The sequence below is a fragment of the Muntiacus reevesi genome, chromosome 5, assembly GCF_963930625.1.
Source record: "Muntiacus reevesi chromosome 5, mMunRee1.1, whole genome shotgun sequence".
NCBI lineage: Eukaryota > Metazoa > Chordata > Mammalia > Artiodactyla > Cervidae > Muntiacus > Muntiacus reevesi.
The window spans coordinates 81,933,060-81,948,155 of NC_089253.1; the positions used below are offsets into that span (position 1 = coordinate 81,933,060).

The 15,096-nt window shown below is 37.0% G+C and overlaps 1 protein-coding gene across 4 annotated transcripts in view; it reads left to right on the forward strand.

The window, feature by feature from the left end:
* The window catches only part of RGS7 (regulator of G protein signaling 7), a 442,134-nt gene that overhangs the window by 9,462 nt on the left and 417,576 nt on the right, over positions 1-15,096 (forward strand). The window contains exon 2 of one of the 4 annotated variants that reach the window (XM_065935653.1): positions 8,982-9,067. The exons of the other annotated variants lie outside the window; for them this stretch is intronic. Within the exon in view, the coding sequence (XP_065791725.1) occupies positions 9,014-9,067 (54 nt within the window). The 5' untranslated portion in view covers positions 8,982-9,013. The remainder of the gene's footprint in view (positions 1-8,981; positions 9,068-15,096) is intronic. 4 annotated transcript variants of the gene reach the window in all.

A 15,096-nucleotide genomic window follows, 5' to 3' on the forward strand; every position in this document is an offset into this window, starting at 1 on the left:
TTCTTACATGTGAAATGTAAAATGATAAAAAATAAAAAAAGTTTCCTTCATAGAGCTGTTTGATGATAAAATGAGTTAGCCTGTTAAACAACCTCAATAAATGTCTCCATAAATGCTGTAATAATAATAATAATAATAATAATAATAATATAATTATAACAATGTATAATATGTCATAGTTACATTATATATTATAATTCTAATAATTATTCTTTCCCTATTACTATTTAATGAAACACATTGTATATGCCATAGGATCCAATATGTTGCTATATTTCTTGATAAAGGTAAAAATGTGAACATTTTAACCACTCCCAGTCATGTCTTCCTGGTAGTTAAAAAGGCAGATTCTGTAGAATGCTGTGGTAATACCATTTTTATGACACAGTGAGTGTCCTAACTTACATTCTATATGGCTAGCTTCTTCTAATTTTAATAAACCCTTTGAGTTATTATCTAATATATGTTTGAAGTCTGCACAGTTCTTTAGATATTATATAAACTAAATAAAGCCTTTGCTTCTGGACTTTCAGAGGTGAAAAGAAATTTATCTACTTTTTTATCTAAGAATTTATCTACTTTTTAATTTTGCAGATTATGAAATTTGAGATCAGAGAAGTAACATGATTTGTCTAAGTCACACAGGATGAATTCAGGTCTTTATTTATTTGTCTTTCTGTGGTTTGTGTGTTTCTTTATCTTTCTCTTAAAATAAATGCAATAAGCCTGTGTATATGGTTTAGTTTCAGTAAGAAATCAGTGTCCTGGTTATGCTGTGGCATCCATGGATTATTCTAGGATATTTAATCACCCATTATAGTAGATGACTAGATTCCCTTTTCCCTTCAACTATAATTTAGCATTTGGAGTCCCGGAAATAAGATTGAGAACTAGTCTGACCTACTCTGGTAGTAGTTCTGTTCTTGATTTGATCCTGACTGGAATTTCTAGGCTGATGAAAACCCAGAATTTGATGTCTATGGCAGCACTGTCCAATAGAGCTTTCTATCATGCTGGAAATATACTATGTACTGTCTAATATAGTAGCCACTAGCCACAGAGGGCAGTTGAACACTTGAAATGTGGCTAATGTGACCAAGGACTTGAATTGTAAATTATATTTAATTTTAATTAATTATAATTTAAATTTAAATAGTCTCCTGTGGCTGGTGGCTATTATGTTTGATAGCACAGTGATTATGGAATAAAGCCCATTGAAAAAGCAGTATCAAAGAGAAAAGATAAAAGAGAAGGCTATACTTAGCTTGAGACTTGGCGTGCAGTGCTTGCAACAACGTTGCAACAAAAAAATTGTCCAGCAAACAATTTTTAAAAATAATAGTACAGATGTAAAGTTTTAAAGGAGAACCATGGTCTGCTAAGGAAATATTAAGAGATATTATAATAAATTACACCAAAAGTTTATGTTTTGTTTTTTTTCCACTGTATGGAAACTGGAAGTGGTCTACAGAGGGTGGCCCTCCAAAGGTCAGATGATAGAGGTTGTTTTGCAGTAAGACTAAAATCTGCATGCACCATGAATATCCCAGGAAGTGCACTTGCAGCATCTCAGGTGATTTACTGATGTCGAAAGCATTCTAATTAATTGCTGTATCTTATGGAGTCTCAGACATGCATTGTAGCCATTCCAATTCCTGTTAAGACGGGAAAACCAGAAGCTCTGGGTAAAAGGGATTTAAAATGGTTGAAATCCTTGTTGAGAATTTAAAATTGGGGTATAAAGAAATCCATTTTTTTTTTAAGCTCTCTTCTTTTTCATATACCTCAGAATGTTGAAAGGAAGGCAGTAGTCTAGGGAAAGTAGTTAATTCATGATGAAGTGACAGAGTCTCCAAGTAAGAAGGACTAGATGTGAACACCTGCTCTGTCCCGATTGGCTGCATAAGTCTGGACAAGTTTGTTAACTTCTCCTAGAGACTACTTTACAGAATCATTGAAAAGATGAAGTGTAAGTGAGAATGTTTGACTGAAAGTGATTGACAGGTTATGCTATAGACTCTTTGGGAATTGTGGAAGATACTGAGGTTCCTTGCAAGAATAAACTTTGCAAAACTCTGCTTGACCAGTCTTCCCAGCTTGCTGAGTTTCCCTGTGGCCTTAGGTCATTTAGAAGCCCAGCTTCCCCCCCACCCCAGTTGGTCATTGATGGAAGTTGTCAGATTGATATATGTTTACATGACCATCTTTGGCCACACAAAACCTTTTGAAATGTCAGGCAAACTGGTTCAGTAGAAAGTTTTTCTTTAGTATAGAATCTAGGGAAAATGTTCAACTTTAGTATTTAAAATGACCAAAGCATTTTGAAGGAAATTAAGTATCACATAGAACATATTATTACTAATATTTCTCTTGCCAAACATTTTAAAATACATTTTGTTTTCTGGAAATCAGTGCTATTTGTCACTTGCTCCAAGTTTTATATTTAGTATTTGGGGTTTTGACTTTCAGTTTATTGTTAATTAGAATAGTTGTCATTTATTGAGTGCTTACCATGTGTCAAGGCCTTCATGTATATTATCTGATTTCCTTAAAATATGATGCATGCTGATTATTACCGTCCTGTTTTTCTAATAAGAAAGCTGAAACTGACATATGCAAACTAAGTGGCTGTCCAAGATTGCTCAGGGATTAGTAACAGGGCTGGTGAACTCCATGAGGGTGGAGACTCCTATCTTCAGTGCTATATTCACAGCACCCGGAGAAATGGTACATAGTAGGTGTTTCTGAATATTGAGTGCCTAAGCACATGAATCAGTGAATGAACAAATGAATGACTGCACAAATGAATGAATGCTTGATCCAGTGTCTGCATTCTTGCCTCTTCACTGTGTTGCTTTCATTTAGATTAGTGAATGAATAGCATGTTCAAAATTCAGTTCAGTACACCATACATACATTGAGCTTCAGCTATGATTGAACCTTGTGGTGGGCCTTGGGAATAGAGTTGTGAACTAGACAGATAGGGTTTGAATCCTCACTGAGCTTACTTTACAGTGGTGAGGTCAGATGTCAGATAACTTATTGTAGAGTGATTACTGCCATGAAAAAGGAAGAACAGAGTGTTAGGAAAAGAAATTTATATTGGATCATCTGGTTTCTAAAATAAATATTATGTTGATCTGTGTCTTCTGTTTGCAGTTCTGAGTGCTTATCATGGTGCCCAGCTTCTGACACTTAGTAAGTGCTCAATAGATGAACTAAATTGAGCTGAGCTAATGTTGAAAGTCTTCAGAGATTTATAGAGACAGATGAGGCAAGAGTGTTGATCTTATCCCTTCTAGCTTATGATAGAAGATCAAATCTCTCCTTCCACAGACTTAAAATTTACTCAGTACTTGTGAACTTGAATAAAATTATTTTGTCTCTTTGAGTCCCAGTTTCCTCATCTATAAAATGGAGATAGCAGTAATAATGATGATGATGATGATAGATTATTATAAGGATTACATAAATAGTATATGTAAAGCTTGGATAAGTAGGAAACATTTAATATATGTTAACTGTTACTTATAAATGCTGCCCCAAAAGGATTTCTTTATAAGTGGAAGAGATGATGTATGGAATTCTCCAGGCAAGAATACTGGAGTGGGTACTCATTCCCTTCTCCAGGCAATCTTCCCTTTGCAGAGATCCAAGCCGGGTCTCCCACATTGCAGGCAGATTCTTCACCACGTGAGCCACCAAGGAAGCCCCTTATAAGGAAAAATGTCCCTTTAAAATTTTTCTTTCTTGTGCTTATTTTAGAATTTAGAACTTGCTGCTCTTCGTTGGCTCTTGATGATTTTGTTTAAAATTGTTTCATATGGTAAATGTACAATAAACAATATTAAAAATTTTCATTATAGCACAATGCGAACAAGTGCAAAAGTGGAGAAAAATAATATAAAGAATCTTCATGTGACCATCATGTCGTGCCAACAGTTCTTAACTGTTTCATTTATATTTCCTCACTTTGGATTTCCCCCAGTTGGTTGTTTTGAAGCAAGTCTCAGAAAATATATGACTTAAGATACAAGTTCTTTAGTGTGTATAAGTACTTTTAAGGAAGATAAAGGTAACTAAAATGATTATTATTTGTCCTGCATCCTTAAAATAATGACATATTTTACTCCATAAGCTTTTAAATTTTTTCATATTGCTCAAATGAGTCTATTATTCTTTCCATTTTTTTTTTTTCCAAAAAAAAAGAAACACAACTTTTTAAAAAAATGTACTTATTTATTGGCTGCTCTGGGTCTTCGTGTTGTGGCTCACAGTCTCTAGGCTCGAGGGCTCAGTAGTTGTGGCTCATGGGATTAGTTGCTCCATAGCATGTGGGATCTTCCCTGACCAGGAATGGAACCTTTCCCAGTGGAACCTTTCCATTGGGCTTCTCTTGTGGTTCAGTAGAGAATCTGCCTGCAATGTGGGAGACCTGGGTTTGGTCCCTGGGTTGGGAAGATGCTCTGGAGAAGGGAAAGGCTACCCACTCCAGTATTCTGGCCTGGAGAATTCCATGGACTATACAGTCTATGGGGTCGCAAAGGGTTGGACACGATTGAGCGACTTTCACTTCTTTACCACTGGACCACCAGGGAAGTTTGTTTCTGTTTCTTTTTGGTAAAATACATGTAACATAAAATTTACCATTTTAAGCATATTTAAGTGTACAGTGGATGAAGCATAGCTGGAATCAAGATTGCTGGGAGAAATATCAATAACTTCAGATATGCAGATGACACCACCCTTATGGCAGAAAGTGAAGAAGAGCTAAAGAGCCTCTTGATGAAAGTGAAACAGTGACAGACTTAATTTTTTTGGGCTCCAAAATCACTGCAGATGGTGACTGCAGCCATGAAGTTAAAAGACACTTGCTCCTTGGAAGAAAAGTTATGACCAACTTAACAGCATGTTAAAAAGCAGAGACGTTACATTGCCAACAAAGGTTCATCTAGTCAAAGCTATGGTTTTTCCCAGTAGTCATTGTGAGAGTTGGACTATAAAGAAAGCTGAGCACCAAAGAATTGATGCTTTTGAACTGTGGTGTTGGAGAAGACACTTGAGAGTCCCTTGGACTGCACGGAGATCCAACCAGTCCATCCCAAAGGAGATCAGTCCTGAATATTCATTGCAAGGACTGATGTTGAAGCTGAAACTCCAATACTTTGGCCACCTGATGTGAAGAACTGACTCATTGGAAAAGACCCTGATGCTGGGAAAGATTGAAGGTGGATGGAGAAGGGGACAACAGAGGATGAGATGGTTGGATGTCATCATCGACTCAATGGACATGGGTTTGAGTAAACTCTGGGAGTTGGTGATGGACAGGGAGGCCTGGCATGCTGCAGTCGATGGGGTCACAGAGAGTCGGACACGACTGAGCGACTGAATTGAACTGAACTGAAGTATACAGTTCAGTGGCATAAAGTACATTCACAGTGTTCAGCAACTATTACCACCATCCATCTCCAGAACTTTTTTCATCTTCCTAAGCTGAAACTCTGTACTCATTGAAAAACAACCCTTCATTCTCCTCTCCCTCAACCCCTGACAGTCACCCTTCTACTTCCTGACTCTATGAATTTCACTGCTCTTGGTACCTCATCTAAGTGGAATTATGCAATACTTATCCTCTTGTGATTGGCTTTTTTAACTTAGTGAATGTCCTCAAAGTTCACCCATGTTATCCCATGTGTCAGAATTTCCTTCCTTTCTAAGGCTGAAAAATGCTCCATTGTATGTATGTACCGCATTTTGTTTATCCTTTCATACATCAACGGGCATTTGGGTTACTTTCTCTTTTGACAATTGTGTGTCATGCTACAGTGAACACTGGTGCATAAATATTCGACTGAGATCCTACTTTTAATTCCCAGAATTTGAATTGCTGGATCATATGGTTATTGTATTTCTAACTTTTTAAGGAAGCCCATATTGTTTTTCATAGTGGCTGCGTCACAATTTACATTTCCATTAGCAATGCACAAAGATTTGAACTTCTTCACATTCTTACCAACACTTGTTACTTTTGATAATAGTTTCCTAATGGGTATGAAGTGGCATCTCTTTGTGATTTTGATTTGCATTCCTCTAATAATTGAGCATCTTCTCTTGTGTATAATTGGCTATATTTATATCTTCTTTGGGGTATTTGTGAACTTTTAAAGACAGACTAGCTTGTCCACATCTAGGAATGGTTATGTGAACTATATGATCATATGTCTAACCAGAATTCTGTTATTTTTGTTTGGATTTCTGAGCTACCTTTTTAATAATGGGGAGATTTTCAAAGTCCTTTCTATCCTTAGGTTCCAAGTTTATACAGTTAAAGTGTAGCTTCCATATTTGACTCTTCCAGGTGATGGTAGGGATGAAAATTAATGAATACAAAAATTTAAAAATAGCACATTTAAAGATAAATTCACTTTTGTTTATTTTGAATCTATGAAATAACTGCTTTTGGGGCATTGGGGTGGGACAGGCAGTCCATATCTCTTGAAGAATCTTGTAAATGTTTGAAAGACTATCCCAGACTCTCTGAAATTATTTATTGTCTTTCTTTAACTTTTATTTAGTCTCTCCACCCTTTTATTCCTAGCACATTTAAGTGTACTAGGACAGTGTTAGAGCATTCACTCTATTCTTAAGGTAAGGATAGAGATATAATTGATTTTAACCAGAAAAGTTACTATTCATTTAGATTAAAGTAGAAAGATAATTGCAAACGAATTTCTCCTTTCATCTTAAACCTTGCTTTTATGCAGTTATATATTCTTTTCTAACATTTCTTTTAACTGATTTGGACTGATTAACTGATGTGAAGGGATGGGACTTTCAGTGGCTTCAATCAAAATTGTTTATCTGTTGGAAATGTGTTCCAGGATTCCTCATTACTGTCTTACTCTGAAAGTTTACTAGAATTAATTAATTTGCTGTACACTGTGATTTGTTTGACTTGTACCTTATTGATTTGTTTGACTCAAAGCTCATTATCACTTTATAAAACTATGTAAACCTGTCTGTCATTGATATTTCTTTTCTTCTTCCATAGTAATAGCACCCTGCATTTTCATCAAGGCATATGGCCTCTAGAATAAAGATTGCATTTCCCAAGTTCCCAGGCAGCTAGGTGTGGCCCTGTGATATATTGTGGCCAATGAGATGTAAACAAAGGAGATGTATATAGTATCTGGGAAGTGCCCTTAAAGAAAGGGAATATACCTTTCTTATTTCCTTTTCTTGCTCTTCCTGTCTGGAAAGCAGTCACCTTAGCCAGGAGGTGAAATTTGAATTGTGGATGGCAGAGTGAAAGGGAATGAGTCTGGTTCCTTGATGGTTATAGAGGCAGCATAGCAACTTGATCTGCCTGTGTAATTGTATTAGAGAAAAATTAACTTATGTCTTCTGTTTTTTTAAGATGTTTTTTGGAGCAGATCTAGGTTTACAACAAAATTAGGAGGAAGCTGAAAGTCACTTGGTCGTGTCTGACTCTTTGTGACCCCATGGACCCCAGTCCATGGGATCCCATGGGACCCCAGTCCCAGAATACTGGAGTGGGTAGCCCTTCTCTTCTCCAGGGGATCTTCCTAACCCAGGGTTTGAACCCAGGTCTCTTGCAATGCAGGTGGCTTCTTTACCCACTGAGCCACCAGGAAAGCCCAAGAATACTGGAGTGGGTAGCCTATCCCTTCTCCAGTGTATCATCCCAACCCAGGAATTGAACCGGGGTGTGCTGCATTGCAGGTGGATTCTTTAACAGCTGAGCTACTAGGGAAGCCTGGTGAAAGCCTAAAAATTGAGAGGAAAGTACAGAGATTTCCCATATACTCCCTACCCTACTTAACCAATCTTATTATCAATAGTATTCATCAGAGTGGTAGATTTTTGCCAAAGATGTACCTATATTGACACATTATAAGCACCCAAAGTTCATATTTTACCTTAGGGTCTGCTGTTTTTATAAAAAAATAATTTTATTTGTTTATTTCATTTTTAATTGTGCTGAGTCTTCGTTACTGTGTGGGCTTTTCTCTAGTTGCAATGAGCAGGGGCTACTCTCCTGTTGCAGTGCTTGGGCTTCTCATTGAGGTGGCTTTTCCTGTTTTGGAGCATGGGCTCTAGGGTTCGAGGACTTCAGTACTTGTAGCTCCCAGGCGCTAGAGCCCAGGTTCAATAGATGTGGTGCATGGGCTTAGTTGCTCCGAGGCATGTGGGATCTTCCTGGACCAGGATTTGAACACATGTTTTCTGCATTCGCAGGTGGATTCTTCACCACTGAGCCACTAGAGAAGCCCCAGGACTCACTATTGATGTTGTGAATTCTGTGGTTTTAACAAATATATAAAATGTATCCATCATTATAATATCTCTCAGAGTATTTTTATTGCCATCTTTATGTCTTCTAGATATTATTGTTTGAATTTTCTGTAACTTGGGACCAAATCAAATTCTAACCAACTCAACAGCTATAATTCAAAACCTTTTATTTTTAATCTGTAAAATAGTAATTGGGAAAACCTTTTTTTTTTTTAAAATATATGTTTCTTGTTTTATTTAAAAAAACATCTATTTGTTTTCTAGGAATAAATCTAATTTCTTTTAGGCAATATAATCTGGAAATTCTGATACATAATTATGTAAATGGTTCAATTTAATTTAGTAAATTTTTGTTGAACAGTTATTTTGTGCAAGTTAATTTGCTAGAAGTGTCAGGGGATAAAGAATCAGTGATAACAACAATATATTCTTTATCAGAGCACTTTACAATCCCAAGATAGGAGGATCAACATTTTTACAATTAATTTCATGTATGTATATATGTATTTATAAAACCTCATAAAATTGATAAATAATCATAAAATTGATTATTCAATTAACAAAAAAAGCTCTTGTTTTCTTTTGAGGAAACTAAGGCTTAGAAATATTACTTGCCCATGTCAAAAAATGCACATTAAAACCATATGTTTCATTTTGTGTCTTAGTTGCTTAGTCATGTCTGACTGTTTGCGACCCCATGGACCCTGCCAGGCTCCTCTGTCTATGGAATTCTCCAGGCAAGATTACTGGAGTGAGTTACCATTTCCTTCTCCAGGGGATCTTCTCAACCCAGGGGTATAAGAGGAAAAACTTCATAAAATTTTGAATTTATTTCTTTACCTTACAAATTGGTTACTCATAGGACAGTTTTTATAGCTGAGGATGTTGTTCTTATCATTTTACATAATAAAACACAAACCACTTAAAGTTGTGGAGTTAGGCCGGTACTGCTTACATTTATTTGAACAGTATATTTGAATCTTATTTTATGTCTGGAAGCATTTTGTTGAAATTATTTGTGAAAAATAGTATGAATTTTCCTTCTTGATAGCATCTTTGTTGGAAATTGTACATTCTTAACCATGTAGATGAGATCCTGAGTTGAAATTTAACAAAGAGAGTCAAATAAGTGCAGTGAAAACAATTTATTTACACCAGCTATTCCATCAATCTTTGGTGCCCGAGTATATCAGAAATATCCACACAACAAAGCAAAATATGGACATGTCTGCTGTGGCATAATACATTCCATTAAAGAAGCCCCACACTCTGCAAAATCACATGCTAAAAATAACTGGCATTTTGAAGGAAATAGAATAGGAATAGATCACTTGAAATGTTTTAACAACCCCAAACATTTAATGTTATAATTAAGCAATAACCAAAACAATCTTATTAAAAATTCTAGCACAGCTATAAAAACATGCTAACTTCCTTATAAGTAAAGCAATAATACAGTGACACAAGCCATTGGCTTTAGAAAGAAAAGGAGAGGGTGGCTTCATGGAAGAGTATATAGGGGAGTATTGTGTGCTGAATTATGGAAACGAGAACAGGAGGGCATTAGCAGGTGGAGAAATAGTGACAGGCTTACCATGAAATATTCCTAGCCTGTTATCTAGTGTTTGCTTGTTTGTTTTGTACAGATCTCTGAGAGAAATGTGGAGTAAACCCTTTTGACACCTGACATTTAGCCAGATTGAGCCAAGAGGAAGAACGGATCATATGAGCAGTGCTACTTTCCTCCAGAGCTTGCTGCACCCTCTTGGGTGTGTCCTTTCTGTTTGGCTGCTGTATCATGGTGGCGTAAAATGTGATGTGCTAAGAAAAATTGTGAGGCTTCCCAGGTGGCTCAGTGGTAAAGAATCCACCTATGAAACAGGAGACACGAGTTCGATCCCTGGGTCAGGAAGATCCCTTGGAGGAGGAAATGACAACCCACTCCAGTATTCTTAGCTGGGAAATCCCATGGACTGAAGAGCTTGGTAGGCTACAGTTCATGGGGTTGCAGAGAGTCAGATATGACTTTATGACTAAACAGCAACAAAGAAAAATTGTGCATGAACCCATGGGGCTTCTATGTTGGTTTGATAAAATTCCCTGATTTAACAATGGGCTATTTCTTGCTATGGAAGTATACTCTGTGTGGAACACACCGTGTCAAATGATTGTTAAACTCCTCACTATTGAGTTAGGGAGACCTGCCCAGTCCAGGCGAGAAAAAAGCAACTGTGTTCCAACTAAGAGGGGTGCAAGGAAAGGAGGCAAAGGAGATGAACAATGAAGTAGAGAAGGGTAGACAAGGGAAGGTGAATGTTTTGAGAAATCTCCTGTTTCTTTTGTGTGATTTAATTTGATTTTCATAATAATCATATGAGGAAGATACTATTCCCTCATTCTACATATGAGGGAAATGAGGCCCAGAGAAGGTGAAGACTGGGCTCAAGATCACACCAAAAATGGTAGCATCAGGATTTGAAATCAAGTCTGTGTAATTCCAAATCGTGTGTTTTCCAAAACATAGCAGTTGGGTGCTACTTCCCTACTGGCTTGGAGTATGTGCTCTGTAGCCCTTGTCTTGAAGGCAGTGGGGTACACTTCTGTGATGTTGTCAATGTAGGGAAGCTTTTAAACTGCCTGAGCCTCTCTTTCCTCACACACAGTGGTGCTAGGCATAGCCACCTCAGAGGATTATTATTGTGACAATTATATATGATAACACACGTAGAAGTGCTTTGCAAATGCTTAAACATTATGCAAGCAATAAGTCATCTTATTTTCTCTCCAAAAAACTTGTAACTCTTTCATTAAAATGTTTATAAATATACATGCATATATATATATATTTTTTAAGATTACAGGCTTAGTAGATTATATAGTCACAAGTTAGAAAACAGAAAGAGGAAGGTCTCTGGGAAGTTTGGTTCCAAAGCACAGTGCTTCTGCATGTTATGTAAACTGAAGGAGGAACAATTGTTTCCAGCTGCAGACACTGTTGAAAATAAATCTCAAAACTAAATGGATGGCATATCACTGCAGCTCTTCTGGGGGATTGAGCAGAAGCAATAATATTCTTGCCTGTATCCTGTGCTTTAGAGATCACCTTTTGACTTGTTCCCACTTCCCTGGATATTTGAAATGATTAAGGATGTATGACTTAATCATTGTATGGCTGGATATTTAAAATGATTAAGGATGTGTGTTGGGGGGCATGCTTTAAACAAATAGTCTATAGGTTATAGGAAGTCCTGTGGTTATGAAGGTGGAGCTCAGGAAAGCTTAGTGCTAAATGACGTCTTGTGATGCCTTCAGGGCTTCTCTGGTAGCTCAGATGGTAAAGAATCTGCCTGCAGTGCAGGAGACCTTGGTTCGATCCCTGGGTTGGGAAGATCCTCTGGAGAAGGGAATGGCTACCCTCTCCAGGTTTCTTGCCTGAGGAATACCGTGGACAGAGGAGCCTGCAGGGCTACAGTCCATGGGGTCACAAACAGTAGATGTCTGAATGACTGACACACTAACACACTCTCTCTCTCTCTATATATATATGTGTATATATATATATATATATATATATGCATGTGTATAAAAATTTATATAAATATAAACATAAATATTGTAGTAATGCACTGGAGCCAGCCTGGTGCACATCGCTCCCTAACACCATGTTCACATACAGCCTGTGTACAGATTGAAATCTGCCATAGTGGGAAGTGGCAAATGCTATAAAATCAGGGTTCTTTTACCCTCTTCCTCTTCTGAAATGTTAAACATTTACTAGGACATCATTATGTGTGTGTGCGCCCATGTGCGTGTGTGTGTATATGTGTGTGTGTGTTTTATCTTTTTAGGTATTTAAAAAGAGGATCTGGTTCTTGGTTTCCCTTTGTGTCCTTAGGGAAACTAACATATCATCTGGCAGATTTAGTGAATATTTAATATTACCCTGGTAGCTCAGCTGGTAAAGAATCTGCCTGTAATGCGGGAGACCTGGGTTCCATCCCTGGGTTGGGAAGATACCCTGGAGGAGGGTATGGCAACCCACTCCAGTATTCTTGCCTGGCGAATCTCCATGGGCAGAGGAGCCTGGCGGGCTACAGTCCATGTGGTGGCACATAGCTGGACATAACTAAACAGGCACACACACAATAATTGTTTGACAAATTTAAGAAAGAGAATTGTGGTTTAAAATTTTTACCACAGATTCAATATATTTATTTATACAATTTTATTAAAAGTAATTCCACAGACTAAAATGAAAATAGCATTTTTTGCAGTTTGCTGGGTAAGTTGTTGAATTGATAGCAGTGGTGTTAATGCTTCAACCCCAAGATTGTTTAAACAACCATTTAAGCCTTCACAAAGTAGAACGTACGTTGGACTGATGTGAAGTCCCTGGTCCTGATTTTGCTCATCTTTACTGGCTTTTTGGTTTTGACAGTCTGTCTGGATCTTAATTCTTTGATTTGTGGAACTTGCATGTATCGGTGCATGTCAGAGGGGCATAGCTGATGCAAAGATGCTTTCCAAGCAGTGTGGAGCTTTCAAGGTATGATTCAAGATGCCAGAGTAACTTTCTGTATTCTCCTAGTAACCTGAGAGGTGTGATCCATCTCCCAGTCCCTTTCCCCCTTACGAGTGAGCTCTGTCTTTAGTTTCTTGCTGCACTGTTTCATTTTATATGGTTTAGGCCTTCTTATTAGTGTGGAGATTGGAATAATCAGTGTGCAGGATATTAATTGTTTCATGGATATTATTTTTGATTGTTTGGAACATTAGACCAGCAAAACCCAGTGTCCCTGCCTGCTGATTGTTAATGACTCCTAATATGTCATAATTTAATAATGCTTATGAAATAAATGTTTGCTTTCTTTTGTGTTTGTGTATATTAGAGTCTTTGCATAATCAACTGATTATTTTTTTTAATTAATTAATTTTAATTGGAGGCTAATTACTTTACAATATTGTGGTGGTTTCTGCAATACACTGACATGAGTCAGCCACGGGTATACATGTGTCCCCCATACCGAACTCCCCCCCCTCCCACTTCCCTCCCTATCCCATCCCTCTGGGTTGTCCCAGTGCACTGGCTTTAAGTGTCCTGTTTCATGCATTGAACTTGGACTGGTAATCTATTTCACATATGGTAGTATACATGTTTCAGTGCTATTCTCTCAAATCATCCCACCCTAGCCTTCTCCCATAGAGTCCAAAAGCTTGTTCTTTATATGTGTCTCTTTTGCTGTCTCGCATATAGTGTCGTCATTACCATCTTTCTAAATTCCATATATATGCATTAACATACTATATTGGTGTTTTTCTTTCTGACTTACTTCACTCTGTATAATAGGCTCCAGTTTCATCTACCTCATTGGAACTGATTCAAATGCATTCTTTTTAATAGGTGAGTAATATTCCATTGTGTATATGTACCACAACTTTCTTATCCATTTGTCTGCTGATGGACATCTATGTTGCTTCCATGTCCTAGCTATTGTAAACAGTGCTACGATGAACATTGGGGTGCATGTGTCTTTTTCAATTCTGGTTTCCTCAGTGTATGTGCCCAGCAGTGGGATTGCTGGGTTGTATGGCAGTTCTATTTCCAGTTTTTAAGGAATCGCCACACTCTTCTCAATAGTGACTGTACTAGTTTGCATTCCCATCAACAGTGTAAGAGGATTCCGTTTTATCCACACCCTCTCCAGCATTTATTATTTGTAGACTTTTGGATAGCAGTCATTTTAACCAGCATAAGATGGTACCTAATTGTGGTTTTGATTTGCATTTCTTTGATAATGAGTGATGTTGAGCATCTTTTCATGTGGTGGTTAACCATCTGTATGTCTTCTTTGGAGAAATGTCTGTTTAGTTCTTTGGCCCATTTTTGATTGGGTCATTTATTTTTCTGGAACTAAGCTACATGAGCTCCTTGTGTATTTTTGAGATTAATTCTTTGTCAGTTGCTTCATTTGCTGATATTTTCTCTCATTCTGAAGGCTATCTTTTCACCTTGCTTATAGTTTCCTTAATTGTGCAAAACATTTTAAGTTTAATTATATCCCAATTGTTTATTTTTGCTTTTATTTCCATTACTCTGGGAGGTGGGTCATAGAGGATCTTGCTGTGATTTATGTCAGAGAGTGTTTTGCCTATGTTTTCCTCTAGGAGTTTTATAGTTTCTGCTCTTACATTTAGATCTTTGGTCTGTTTTGAGTTTATTTTGTGTATGGTGTTAGAAAGTATTCTAGTTTCATTCTTTAAGAGGTGGTTGAACAGTTTTCCAAGCACCACTTGTTAAAGAAATTGTCTTTTCTTCATTGTATATTTTTTCCTTCCTTTGTGAAAGATAAGGTGTCCATAGGTGCATGGATTTCTCTCTGGGCTTTCTATTTTGTTCCATTGATCTATATTTCTGTCTTTGTGCCAGTACCATACTGTCTTAATGACTGTAGCTTTGTAGTACAGTCTGAAGTCACGCAGGTTGATTCCTCCACTTTTATTCTTCTTTCTTAAGATTGCTTTGGCTATTTGAAGTATTTTTGTATTTCCATACAAATTGTGAAATTATTTGTTCTAGTTCTGAGAAAAATACCATTGGTAGATTGATAGGGATTGCATTGAATCTATAGATTGCTTTGGGTAGTATACTCATTTTCACTATATTAATTCTTCTGATCCATGAACATTATATATTTCTCCATCTGTTTGTTTCATATTTGATTTCTTTCATCTCAACTGATTATTCTTGAAGTGATTTTATAGCTAGGGCTAGTGATAGGA